At 38.7% G+C, this 14,457-nt stretch overlaps 2 protein-coding genes across 2 annotated transcripts; one reads left to right on the forward strand and one right to left on the reverse strand.

Annotated features, from left to right (window-relative positions):
* Positions 1–657: 657 nt before the first annotated feature.
* rps10 (ribosomal protein S10) lies at positions 658–4,331 on the forward strand. Its single transcript, XM_035524690.1, has 6 exons — positions 658–765; positions 1,372–1,521; positions 3,192–3,366; positions 3,445–3,522; positions 3,654–3,709; positions 4,253–4,331. The coding sequence occupies exons 2-6, from the start codon at positions 1,372–1,374 to the stop codon at positions 4,292–4,294; spliced, it is 501 nt and encodes a 166-aa protein (XP_035380583.1). The 5' UTR covers positions 658–765; the 3' UTR covers positions 4,295–4,331.
* A 2,678-nt stretch (positions 4,332–7,009) lies between these two features.
* Positions 7,010–14,347, reverse strand: nudt3b (nudix (nucleoside diphosphate linked moiety X)-type motif 3b). Its single transcript, XM_027000676.2, has 5 exons — positions 14,074–14,347; positions 12,877–12,987; positions 11,573–11,617; positions 10,904–10,988; positions 7,010–10,704 (listed from the first exon to the last, which is right to left on the reverse strand). Exons 1-5 carry the CDS (start codon positions 14,170–14,172, stop codon positions 10,508–10,510), a joined length of 537 nt encoding a protein of 178 aa, XP_026856477.1. The 5' UTR covers positions 14,173–14,347; the 3' UTR covers positions 7,010–10,507.
* Positions 14,348–14,457: the final 110 nt, after the last annotated feature.

Raw genomic sequence — 14,457 nt, forward strand, 5'->3', positions numbered from 1 at the left:
GGGGGGGGGGGGGGTTCTGATGCGCTAACCCTGGAGGCGCGGCGGCAGATGGGGGATGGTCAGCTACGGGACCGGTGTTACATATTCATGATTATTTTAGAATACAACCCTGGACACTAATAACTAAACTCCAAAACGTAGAAAACCATTAAAATGTAAACAGTGTTATACTGTTCATAAACTGATACTTTAAATAATGTAGAAAATCCCGTTGATTCAACCGGTTCTCTTCTTTGCAATAACTGCACAGAGCCTGTAGACGTGGCTCTGTTTATTACAAAAGTAAGGGTTTTATTTTGTTTAGTTCACTGCACCGTTATCGTAAATTTGAAGATGAAAAATAGCGTGTTGTTTAACTGCAAAATATGGTTAAACCCCAGCAACACTCCAGTAAACTTGGTGGCCTAGAGTAATAATTTTTATTAAGCTGTGTGTGCATAATCTTCCATGATGTGGAATTTTACATTTCTTTTGGAATTCAGAAATATTAGGCTATATCTAAATATTTGGGTAGAAATATGTACCGAGTGTAAATGTGAGAACGTCTTCTTATAATTTATTTCAGTGTAAGCTGCAAGACTACATCATTTTTAGGATAGAATTAAAAGGGCATGACGTGCGCTTTCATTCTCACCCAGCCAAAACATTAAACTCCAGATCAGTAGATGGCAGTACGTAGTATGTGAATACATCAGAAGTGCATCAATAATACGAGAAAAACGACGAAAGTGGTCCTTTCCGGCTCCGGTCTCAGCAAGTGTAAAGGTAGGGAAATCCAGAAGGCGATAAATCTATTAAAAATCTAAACGATCATTTGCGGTATTGTGGTTTTTTTGTTGGAATATGTAAGATCACTACTTTAAAAGTATGAACTTCAGAGTATTTCCCAAAAGCACGGTTTTATATTATATATTTGATGCTAACATCGCTTCGCTTTGAGTAAGCTAGCTAAGGCGGTAAGAATTTTTTTGTCGTGCCTACTGTAATGACATAATACCTAACTAGTTGTATTTTTTATGCAGTTACATCTACACTATTATAATGTTAGCGCGCTGCTAGCTCCTTAGCTATTTTAAATAATGCAGTACCTCTATAAGATAACGAGCTAATTCTGTAACCTAAGATAGCGAGCTTCCTGACTATACATATAGTGTTGAATGTACATACGCTTGAGTTAACTTAATATACTAACGTAACAGTCTGGATAACAACTGATACCAGATAGCGAATTAATGTTCCGAAAGTGTTCTCTTAAGACGTTGCTTAAGTGTTCTGGCGGTAAGCGTGCTTTTGTCTATAAGTTCGTCGCACACCTTGGATATATTATAGTAGGTGCGTGTATAATCCTTGAACCCTCCTCTGGTTGCGCAGATGTTGATGCCCAAAAAGAACCGCATTGCCATCTATGAGCTCCTGTTTAAAGAGGGTGTTATGGTCGCTAAGAAAGATGTGCATCTGGCCAAGCACCCGGAGCTGGCTGACAAGAACGTGCCCAACCTTCACGTTATGAAGGCCATGCAGGTGAGTTTACTGATGTAAATTTTGCATTGTGTGCTGACCTGGATGGTGCATGATAATTATGTACAATAAGTAGTATTTTGTGTGGAACAATCTGAAGGAAAGACGGGTGCAGTACGAATGTGTTGGGCTTTGCTGGCATTAAAATTAAAATGGTGTGTTTAGTGTTAAAACAGCCCCTAAACCTAGAATTCGGAGGTAGTCTAGAGGACTCGTCACTGACATGAACTGTCCTAAAGTGATGCTGGGACCTTTTTCAAAGATCCATGTCGCAGTCACAACGGTATTAAAGTGGTTGTGGACTCAGTCAGGAATGCAGTCACTTTGTATACTAAAAGAATGCAGTGCTGCTGGAGACAAAGGTTTGGACAATTCTGCTACTTGGCCTCAAAAAATGCAATTATTGGGGAGGGGGGTATCTGTTAACTGTACGTCATGTTCTAACCTTAATTAGGAGTATTCAGATCACATTTCGTTGGCTGTGTGCTACAGATTTTCCACCTTCCCTTTACAGAGAAGGCAGGTGTCATGGCAACGTGACCCAATGGGTACACTGACTGTTCAGTCAATTACTAGTTATATAACACAGGACCAGATTTGGATTCTGTTCCTAATACCATGGCCAACATTTACATTTGACATGTACTTTTTTAGAGTAAACATTGACAGTTCATTTAATTTGCTAATGTATAAGCTGCTAAAAGGCTGTTTAAGTACATACTCTAATTATATTCAATCCTGTCCTAGGATTAATTTGAGATGCTGTCAGGATCACATTCGTGTTTTCATTGTTTTTATATGGCAGCATATTGTGATTCAGTTTAGAATTTCATACATTACTGATTCAGCCAAATGCACTTGAAATTCACTGAGGAAATATTGTCATCTGTAGCATCTAAGGCCAGCATCAACAGCAAAACCTATAATCTTGCTGTAGGAAGTTCTTTAGTTCCTGAAACATTATTTTAAGATTATGTAGAGTACTTATGTAATAATGCACTAGGAATCTAAATATCTACATTCTCTTTGTGGCAGTAATAATTGTTGGGGGGGGTTTTTGTGTTAAACTGACACTCCCATCAAAATTTAAACACATGTCTGTCTGCAGCTAACAGTAAAATTAGCTCATAGATCAGCATAATTATGCTATGCTTTTCACTGCCGGTCTGGTGGTCTCATTTCCCCACAGTTTCAGGTCCATCTTGCTCCAGTGCACCCACAACAACTCGTCCGCTAATTATCAAGCCACTTTGTGTTGGAGCAAGTGTGCTAGAATGGGGAAACCTTGAGACTACAAGACAGTGTCTCCCCAGGAGTGAAAATGAAAACCCTGATGTCTTGTTGTTAAGCCTCTAAAAACTTGATGCAGGAATGCCTCCTGGAAATTAAGCACTCTGCAACTTGAGATGTCTTAGGTTGCTGCCCTTGGCACTTGTGCCTTTTTCGGAAAAGTAAAATTTTTTAAATGGTCGAGCCTCAGTTTTCTGCAATTAATATGAATGTATATGTTGAAAAAATGTTTCCTGTTGCTGATGCATTTCACATCTCGTTTGTCAAATTTGAAGGCTTCAAGCTGTCATGTGCTACACTGAATGAAGACTTTAATGTAAAACATACTTTCAAGTGAAAGTTCTTTGAGTAAACGACGTCCTAAAAGTCTCTCTTGTCTTTAGTCTCTGAAGTCATGTGGGTATGTCAAAGAGCAGTTTGCCTGGCGCCACTTTTACTGGTACCTGACCAACGAAGGCATCCAGTACTTGAGGGACTTCTTGCACCTGCCACCTGAGATTGTACCTGCCACTCTCCGCCGCCAGACCCGCCCTGAGACAGCCCGACCACGCCCTAAGGGTAACGCTCGTCATGTTTCTGCTGTTTACTTGATTGACTGTTCTAAATAAATAGATATTCCTAATTTTCTTCACTCAGGTTTGGAGGGGGAGAGACCAGCACGTCTGGCGCGTGGAGAGGGAGACAGAGATGCATACAGGCGATCTGCTGCTCAGCGTAAGTACTTTCTCTTCTATCCATGTTAATGGCAGTAAACCAATAACCCACCCCAATATCTAACAACTTGGTACATTTTGTTGTACTGGTGTATGGAATCTAATTCCTCCACATATGGTCTATTTGTGTAGCTGGAGCAGACAAGAAGGCTGAAGCAGGTGCAGGAGCTGCTACAGAATTCCAGTTTGTAAGTAGTACTCCTTGTGTGTTGTTACTGTACTGTAAACTAGCACTGTGCGATCCAACTAAAATCCCATATCCTGGTATAGGTCATTTCATATGGACATAACAATACCCATTACAATATTGCATATTTTCAGGAAAGACCTATTGGTGTATGTGTCTCTCATATATATATATATATATATATATATATATATATATATATATATATATATATATATATATATATATATATATATATATATATATGTGTGTCTATTTTATTTAGAACCTTTGTGCAATTTTGTGATTGTGCAAATAAGAACCTATAAAACATAAATGCTGAAAATAATTTTTTTTTTAAATGAAAATACTCCCTTATAGTTGCAAACAAAAATAATGCTACTAAAACATGAATATGGCTAAAATATCAAAGCCAAACATAATACACAACACTTAATCTTTAATATTTATATATACTGTGAACTGCTTAATAATGAGGAAATTCTCTCTCTCTCGCTCTCTCTCGCGCTCTCTCGCTCTCGCTCTCTCTCTCTCTCTCTCTCAGAGAGGTGGCTTTGGGCGTGGCCGAGGACAGCAGCCACAGTAATTTACCACATGTGTATAATAAAGTTTTCAAAACTGTCTGGAACCCTGTCTTCAATTTTCCCAAAGAGAAATTACTAACATATCACATTTTGTATTGAATTGTGTGCAGATATGGTTTTGGTGACCTAGCATATTCCTGTAGTAGGTTAACAGACTAGGCCGAGAATCACTAACATTATCATGTTACTGAAACTTTATCTGAAATATTGACACTCCCTGGCAAATGCCCTTTAAATGCTACTTAGTCAAAATGCAGGTTGTATAAAACCATAACTCATTCATAGTCAGGAATTGGTGGCATAAAGTAATAAGTGAAACTTTATAAAGGTTGAGTTAATTGGCTTCTTTCTTGTCGAATTGTATTTCAGCTAAGATCTGTATCTTCTGCAGTTTCACACAACACAAACATGTGAAACACCTTAAGCAAGTAAATGTTCTTTAGGACAGTGTTTGAAACTAAAGTTTGTATGACAAAACACTAGATGTTTCAGGTCTTTCCCTGCTCCTTTATGCTTGATTCACCAAAGTTTAGTTATAGAAACATCTGCCTGCTTATTTGATCACATTAAAAGAGGCTTCATCCCTTGCCTTGACTGCAATAATAAGAAAATAAACATCAAATCCATGATCAGATGATGTTCCTGTAACTCACCTTGTAGAACAGGTCATGGGTATGATTCTCAAGCGCACACACCATTATACAGATACTGCCTGTTAAGTAAAATATATAAACAACTCACAATTACTGAGTTAATGTTTCATCTACACTATATTCGCTCGTCTGCCTTCTCACGCATACGAACTTAAGTAACATCTCAATCTAAATCCAGAGTTTATTATGACGTTGGCCCACCCTTTGTATTCGTCATTCCAGAGAACACGTCTCTGCTCTAAAGTCCAGTGGCGGCATACTTTATACCACTGCATCCAAAGCTTTGCATTGCACTTGGTGATGTAAGGCTTGGATGAAGCTGCTCGGCCATGGAAACCCATTCCATGAAGCTCTCTACGCACTGTTCTTGAGCCAATCTGCAGGCTACATGAAGTTTGGAGGTCTGTAGCGATTGACTATGCAGAAAGTTGGACAACCTCTGCTCACTATGCTCCTCAGCATCCACTGACCCTGCTCTCCCATTTTACATGGCCTACCACTTCGTGGCTGGGTTGCTGTCACTCCTAATCGCTTCCACTTTGTTCTAATACAGGAGGAAATTTCATGACTGCACTTGTTGCACAGGTGGCATCCTATGACGGTACCACGCTGGAATTCACTGATCTCCTGAGAATGACCCATTCTTTCACAAATGTTTGTAGAAGCAGTGTCCATGCCTAAGTGCTTGGTTTTATACACCTGTGACCATGGAAGTGATTGGAAGACCTGAATTAAATGATTTGGATGCATGGCAATATAGTGTATATCCAATGCAAAAAGGTGTATAAAATCAAGCACACAGCTATTCAATCATAAACAAACAGCTCCAGGAGATTGGGTCATCCTGAAGATCTCTGTCTTTAAAGGTTGAACTGTCATAGGATGCTACATTGGCCATAAGTCAGTTTGTGATATGTGCTTGGTAGACCACAAAAACCCAGTGAGGCCACCATGTGTTTGAAACACATAGCATGTAAAATTGCATATCCTTACTTGCATCACTCAACAGAGTTCTAAACTGCATTTGGAAGCAACAGCAGCACCATGACTGTAGTGGGAGATTCATGAAATGAGTTTCCACGATTGAGCAGCCTGAAATCACTGCATAATTACAAGCGTCAACTGGAGTGGTATAAAGCACTCCCCCACTGGACTATGAACCAGTGTAAATGTGTCATCTGGAGTGATGTCATGTTTTACTATCTAGCAATATGGTGGACTAATCTGGGTTTGGCTGACAGTAGAACTCTACCCATCAGAACATGGAGCCAACAGTAAAGTTTTATGGAGGTCTGGGGCTGTTTTTCAGGGTTTGGGCTTAGTTCCAGTAAATGGCAAAGTTAATGCTACATCACACAAAGACATTTTAGACAAATACATGCTTCCAACAGTAAAGCACTGTCTTGTCCAGCATGGCTGTGCCCCTGGGCACAAAGCAAGGTCCATAAATACATGATTTGACAAGTCTCCAGTGGAAGAATTCTATTGGCCAGCAGAGCCCTGAACCTAGTCCCACTTAACACCCTTTAGGAAGAACTAGAAAGTCGATAAAGAGTCAGAGCTTGTTACCCAATGTTGGCACCTGATCTCACAAATGCTCTGACTGAAGGGGCACAAATGACCAGACACTCCATGAGTGGAAATGCCTTCCCAGAAGAGTGGAGGCTATTAACAGCCACAAAGGAGGGAGGGCTCTTTAATAATATCCTTGGTTTTGGAATGGGATGTCTAACAAGCTCCTAGGTATGACATTCATGTGTCCATATACTTTTGACCTTTAGTGTATGCAAGTCACTGAATATGAGCATGTCAAAAACTGTAAATGTAAACAATGGCTTGACAATGTTGGAAGGCAAGGCAGGTGTTCTTTCAAGTGTAAGAATAAAATCTATTTTTTAAAGTAGGGTCTAATTTGGGTTTACACAACCAATATAATGAAGACATGGGAGCCTGGCTGAAGTTTCATCAATAATCTCTAACTCTTCACCTGAAACTGAATGAACACATTATACTTTATCTTAGTAAATATTGTGTGCAACAAAAACGTAAGCAAAGGCACTAAAATGATGTGAAATACTGATGTTTATTTGTTGGCACATTTATATTACATTCTCATACTGGTAATATTCCACAATCCCCAAATCACAAAGTAAAGGTTCCAGTGAAGGGTATGAGAGTTCAACTGAAAATGGTCACAGCTTAGGGGCTGGATGTGTTGCATCTTTTTCATTTTTCATTCTTGAAGGTTGATTTCTATAGGCCACATTCCAAAATCAGCAAATTGATTAAATGATCAACTCAGGACATGTGGAAAGATAGGCTATTGTTTTCCCAGGGTCTAATGCGTTATGCTGAGCTAATCTTAAGGTGCAATAGAGGTGAATCAGCATCGTGAAATCTATAGGTGTAATGCAGGCAAAATACAATTCAGAATCAATATTCCATTTAGCATTTTGGAAAAACAAATCTTGCAAACAGCACTCCTCAGTGAAATCTGGATTATCTGACAGGACTACAGTGTTGTGTGTGATATCCACAAGCAGGCCCAGCTAATCCATGCACAGAATATTTTGATTAGTCTAAATTCTTGATCATACAAAGTTTTACACATATGTATTGTGCTACAGGCAGTTCACAAGACAGCCCATCAAAACTGCTGCAATAAAGACAAAAAATGTTAAAAAGGTTTGTTATGGACAAATTTTCTATTTACTTTTATAAGCAGTGAAATAATGGCACCAATTTTTATTTAATTTAATTTTTATTAAACTGCACTGAAGCTAAAAAGCAATTGCTAACACATAATGGAGGCTTATGACTGAATATTAGCCATTACTTCTTGCTACATTAGCATTGTAGCTACAGTGCAACTATTGAGCAAAATTTGCACTTAAATATATATCTTGGCTAATTAACTATATTTGAACTGGGTGAAAAATGTGTGAAAATGTGACTTTTCCCCAAAAAACATTTCTGTATGTCCCATCAGGTAATATGGGAACAATTACATTTGTGGCAAGAAAGGAAATGTTCATCAACCCAGCAACATGACTAAAGTTGTGACTTTAGTGTTTGATCGATAGACAGAATAGGCTAGCCATGTAAACAAAAACTGTAATTACAATCTATTATTAACATTTGTGTAATTAAAAATATTGAACTGAAATTGTGGCCTACACTACACTCGGCATAAACAGATTATGCCTGAATATCCAAATGATGTCTTTGCTTCCTCAAGAATAACAACCAAACCCTTAAAAGTCCTAATCGGGATCTTTTGCATTGGCAAACTTAATAACAACTATATAAGTTGTTTACATAAAACAGATCTCATGTGAGGTGGAAAAACAAATCAAAAACAATTTTCACTTTGAAGAAATTAACATGCAGAAACCATTTAAAATAAACAAATGAACTGTGGCATCACTTCAGCTGCCAAATCAAAACCCAATAAATACCCAATAAGGACAGGTTCCAAACATCCTTGGGGCCTTAACAGTTTCATTGCCAATAAACTCATAATGGAGTATCATACCCAAGCCACATGAACTGTACTTTGTATGTTTGTGTTTGATCTATTCAGAAACGGAAGAAAGGCTGGCTAACTACAGTGGCTCCAGATTCACAGTACTGTGCCAGCTGCTGCTTGCCCTCAGAAGGACAGGTCAGCCTGGCTGAGACAAGTTACTAGGCAATTAAAGAGGAAAAGAGGGGGAAGAATTTACAGGTCAAACATTTTTTTTTTTCACACATTCCAACAAGGTCTCATCCATGCAGGCCTTGATTAGCTCTGCATCTGGTTCTTGATCGCAGGCATGGAGTACTTGAATCAAGATGTACATACAACACTTTAAGAGATGAAGAAAAGGGACTACAGCAAAGATAATAAACAGGCAGAATCAGGGCTATGTAGCACCTTTCTTTCCCATATTGGAAGTGTAATAACTTCCAGTGAAAACCACAATGGACAAGAGGCAGCATTAACTACTTGTGCCTTCATGCAGCTGACATGAGCCTTTTTACAAGCTTAAAAGAGTTGGTGGGAGGACTAAGGCGTGTGGGTTTTCTGTTGGAACATTCAAAGGAACTGTTGCATTTGAGCACACTACTCAGTGTGCTTTAATGTACAACATCTTGGGCTATTGTCTTGGATATGCAGAAAATGTTATATGAATTATATATCACTGCCCTACCAAGTTATGATGGGCCCATATTCAGTGTCCACTTTACCTTTGCCCTGGACTGAAAAGACACGACAAAAGGGATCAATTTTGCCCATGAGACAAGAAGGAAGGTCTATTAGCCTATCAAACTATCTAGTTAGCGCCACCTCTGTCAAAGCTGAACATAATTCCAATGATGCTGGTTTTAGTGGTCGTCACTGAAAATGTTGGGGATTGTAATTAATAACTGTTGACCATTGTAAATGTCTTACTATTAAACTTTACACAACCATTTCTCTCTAACACTTTCAACATCGGAATATTGAAATTAATGGACCTGTTCATATTTAATGAACCCTATAGGACTCACTGCTGGTTACACAAAGCACATTCCTTCAGCCTTTGGACTAAGACTTGGGTAGAGTTCCAATGTTAAACTGACATAAAGGGGTACTCCAGCCAAAAAACAAGCTCAGCTAATGAATGTACATGAGTTGGGGCATGAAATCCATCTACAATGCTTATAGCAACTGCAGACTGTCCCTGCTTACTGAGCCTCATTAGCATTTTTGGGTGAAATCATATTTTTAAAGTCAGCCCATTCCCAGATCTGGGCTCCACACTGTAGTCAGGGAGCAAGCATAATTAAGCCCTCTGCATTTCTTCAGAGCATAAGATATTTACAGAATGGCAAGAGGGGGTAAAAGAGGAGAAAGAAGATTACTCAGAAGACCTACTGACACCAAATACAGTTTGAACATTCATCAGATCACCCAAACTCGTAAGACAAATAAATATCAGTGCTCATGCAAAACAACTGACTTCTCACGGTTCCCTCCGTTCAGGCAGCTAAACATTTTCTCACACTGGGGGCAGTTCCAATAACAAAATACATACATATGTTCTATCTCTCTCCCTTTCTCTCCCTTTCACTCACAGTAAAACATGCTCACTCATACAGGAAAATGAATGCATAAAAATATTGAAAGCCTCAAGCTTAAGCACTAGGCTATGTGTATTTACATCACAACAATAAAAAGTAGTTCTTGCATTCATTTAAACTCACACTTGGGCCACATACAGGGCACTAAAGAGAAAATGACAAAGTAGAGGGAGGGGCTATTTCATGCAACTGTCCATTCGTAATGGTAAGGGCCGGGGGGGGTGGGGTGGATCAGAGTAGAGAGACAAACATTACATTTACAAAACATGAATATTTACCCAACACTTTTTCCAAGTTTGTGCCACTTCTCTGGCACTCAAAAAGGGTTGGCAAGGCAAACCATTTTTTTTCGAGAGAAAAGGAGAAGGAGAGAAAAAGAGAGAGGAAAAAGAATACTGAAAGAATAAGAGCGAGAGTGGTGGCGGAAGCATCCGGAGTGTCAGTGTTGTGTATTAGTTATCTGATATCAGAGACAGAGCTCTGATTAATGTTGTAGGTGGGTGAAAGGTCTTCGCCTATCGTGGCCACAAGGGGCGTCCCATTACTTGTCAAGCAGCCCTCCTGTAGGGCCTCGAAGTAGGTGGCCTGAACTGGCTTGTGACACTGCAGCACTTGTATGGCATCGTCTATTTTAAACCATTCCCTTTTTCTCCCTGTCAACAGATGAAGACGCACAGTGCTCTCTGTGAGGCTATTTAGCGCTACATATTAATATACCACGAAAGGTACTGTATACATAAGCAGAATGGAAACTTACCTAAAACGGTCACATGTGAATATCAAACGGTTCATTACTTGAGACTACAAATCAAAAACACAGGCATGCTCCATAAACTACACTCAAATACTTACCAATGTTTACAGAGTCCTCCCAGTCTTCCAGTACTTCTTTTACAATGAGAACATACACGTATGTCCTGTGTTTCCTATCTCTGTTCTGAGTAAGAAAAAAAGTAATTAAAAATCTATCAATGTTCAGAAAAAAGGGAACTGTTTATAACACACATATATAATACTATGTAGTAACAACTTTGGGGGGAAACTAGGGAAAGAACAACAAAGCAAAGATTATTGTTGCTACTCCCACTTATCTACATAATAGCTGGATCAAAATGCTTCCCTCAGGTACTTAAGATTCCACTGTCCAATATGAACTTCCATAAAATATCTTTCATCCTTTGTGCAATACAACTTCTAAATGAAAATTTGTATAAAACAGCCAAGCTTTTATGCTTTTTATGCAATTACATATTATTATATTCTATGAAATATTCTGTGAAACCATATTTAGAACAAAATTCAGTGATAATTTTAGGCAGGATCCCTGGCAGTTCCTGGACTCCAACTTTGTGTCTGATGCTGAACCAGGTATCAGGTATTTTTGAAAAGAGCAAACACTAAATTGTGCTGTGCAGGGGTGCACCAATACTGGTACCAGAAGCAGTGGAACAGGCAGCAAAAATCATCTGTGTGGTTTGTGTCACAATAAATAAATAAAAATCTGCCATTGGTGCACCTTACCTCAAATATTCCTACTAGTCTTCCTAAAGTGCCCTTGACACCAGCCTATCAGAACAGAACAAAATATGTCGTTTTCAATACACAAAGTATCAGAAACAATGTCTGCAAACATAAGTACACCCAAGTGGTGCACTGGGTCAAAAAACAATGTCAAAATGTCTTGTACATCAATGGAGTGACATTTTCTGTAGACACCCTGATGAGAGTCCATTTAAACACAGAATGCTAGGACAAAATAATGAAAAGCTGATTTTTAGTTTTAGATCAGAGAATTACTATGTAAACTTGCTGTAAAACTGCTCAATTTGAAGTTACAGAGTCCAGTCAAATACACTTCACTTTTCTTGACTGAGATTAATTCAGTGTCTTTCTATGTTTTATAAGATGCGACATGCAAGTAACCATTTTGCACTGTTAGATGACAGTTTTTAAAAGTGCAGCCCAACTCTGGGTGTCTCCTCCCCACTGATGTCCCTATTTAATTATACAAATTTTAGAGAAAGCACCTTCATCAGTATCTCATAAATGTAATAATTTCTACCACAATATAATTAGGACAACCTTTTGAAAGACCTCCTGACCTATCAAAACAAAATCATAGGGACCTTAGGAGGGGACTAACTACATTGAACAAATGATATAAACTGTTGTTCCAGCACAATATGGCAAGATATCTGTAAAGCATAGTGGTCTGCGTTCTGTGGGGCCCAAGTAGATTTATCCTGGGATTACTGCTGGAATCCTGCCTAATTGGCACAATGCCAGGCTGTAGAATAAAGAGCAGTGGTTAATCTGAGTTTAACGCCCTTTAACACTACGCTGTAATGTAATATTCCTTTCCACTTGACTGATCCATATCACTGTATATAATAAGAATATATGATAAGACTATTGGGGTTAGCCTAGAGTGGTCATATGGACCATGGTAATAGTTCCATCATATCATAGTATACAGAGCAAATGTTTACCAACAGTACCACTTTCAGTACACATGGCTAAATTAATTCTAACCTAATAATTTAAAAACTTGAATGTGCTATAAAATGCATTTGTAGATTTTAATGCTATATTGTGTGTTTTAGGTCCACTAATTAGTGCTTCTCTACTATAGACAATATTATAAAAACTGTACAATAAAATGGTAACAAAGCCAAAAACAATAATAACTATACATTACTGATATTTAACAACAGCAATAATAAATTCTACATCCTCATTTTAGTCCAATAATAACAACAACAACAACAACAACAACAACAACAACAGAGATATTACATTTAACAACAGTAAATAAAAGGTCCGACCTCTTCACAAACTTCTCGGACAGCAGCAACATTAGGCTCTTCCTCAGGCTCCATTCCACCTCCTGGAACGATCCACTTGTCTGGATATCGACTGCTGCTCACCAACAACACCTGAATAAACAAACAGTAGCTAACCGACAATACAGACCCGGTAGAATTGATTTCACACAAAACGTCTCATATCCGAGAAGACTGACAAATCCCTTTACATATGCAAGAAAGGTAGATAGCTAGTTACCGTTACTGGTCAACAGTGCTGCGACAAATCGAAGTAGCCATATCCATGAAATTATGACTATAGCTGGACAGGTTAACCGTGCAACTATCAAGTAGTTAACCTTGTCACAGTGCAGTGGAATAGGTTACATGAATAGGTAGCTAGACTGCTTGCTAAGGCTCATGAGTTTATTTAGTTAACGCTAGCTAGTTTAACCATATAATTCTCAAAATATCAAGAACACAATTCCAAATCACTGAAACTAGAACAAGATTAATTCTATACCCCTGTTTAAAATAAACTTTAAAATAACTACTGGTTAAAGAGACAAATATATAGGTTAGCGTTAGCCTATACGGCTGTAGCTATAGCTAGCTAGCACACACAGCGCTTAACAAAATGAATGTTAAGTCAGTTAGCTAGCTAGCTAGGCTAGTTAGTTAACTACCAATATTTTGTTTTGGTTTTTGCGTAGCCACCTCTCTGAAACCTCAACAATTACAGAGGGCCATTTTCATATTGCAGTGATCCTGGTAGATAAAATCCATATGGTACCAACCAGCAATTGTTAACTAGCTAATAATAGCAAGGTAGCTAAAAAAATAAGATAGCTAGCTAAGATAGAATACTGCTATCGAGCATTTTGAACTAGGTCTCCAGTTGACAGACTTGCAGGATAGCTCCGTTGACTAACAAAAGTTGTCAGCTAGCGTTTTCATTGACAAATAACTTCGCTAGCAGCTAACCAAGCTAGCTAGCTGGCTAATGTTCGCTAGCTGTCGTAGCTATCTAGCTAGCGAGCTAGCTATAATATAGATTATCGCATGCGAGTTGTTGAGTCACATCACAATCGATTTCTCGTTCCACTAAAAAACGGGTATTTACAACCTAGTAACACTTCACAGCGTTTAACAATTTATTCAATAGAGCACTATTATAATGGCCCATTCAATCCCTACAATTCACATCCCCGGCCTCACCTCTTCCTCAGTCTCGCTCTTGAAGCACAGGCAAGCGGCCCTTTTCTTGTAACCATCTCCATCATATGTACGAGTTTGGTTAGACTTCATCTTCATCATCTCGATACGTTAGGAAGTAGTATCAGAGCTCGAACCTCCAAATGACACAGCTTTAAACGCAAAGTTTACAAATGGAAACCCCGCGTTTTCAATAACAGAAATAAGTTCTTCTACGCTTCATTTTTCCAAAGCCAAGCGCACCTCAACCATAGACGCCATTACCGAAATTGCTACGCTGCACACGCAAACCCTTTTGCTGTGAATGGGTCTGCACTAGTAAAGTTACGTAACGAGTTTTGCATATATGACGAGAATCTCTACTCTACTCTACTTATGACAAACTGC

The sequence above is a fragment of the Electrophorus electricus genome, chromosome 3 (assembly GCF_013358815.1).
Source record: "Electrophorus electricus isolate fEleEle1 chromosome 3, fEleEle1.pri, whole genome shotgun sequence".
In the NCBI taxonomy this organism is placed as follows: Eukaryota; Metazoa; Chordata; class Actinopteri; order Gymnotiformes; family Gymnotidae; genus Electrophorus; species Electrophorus electricus.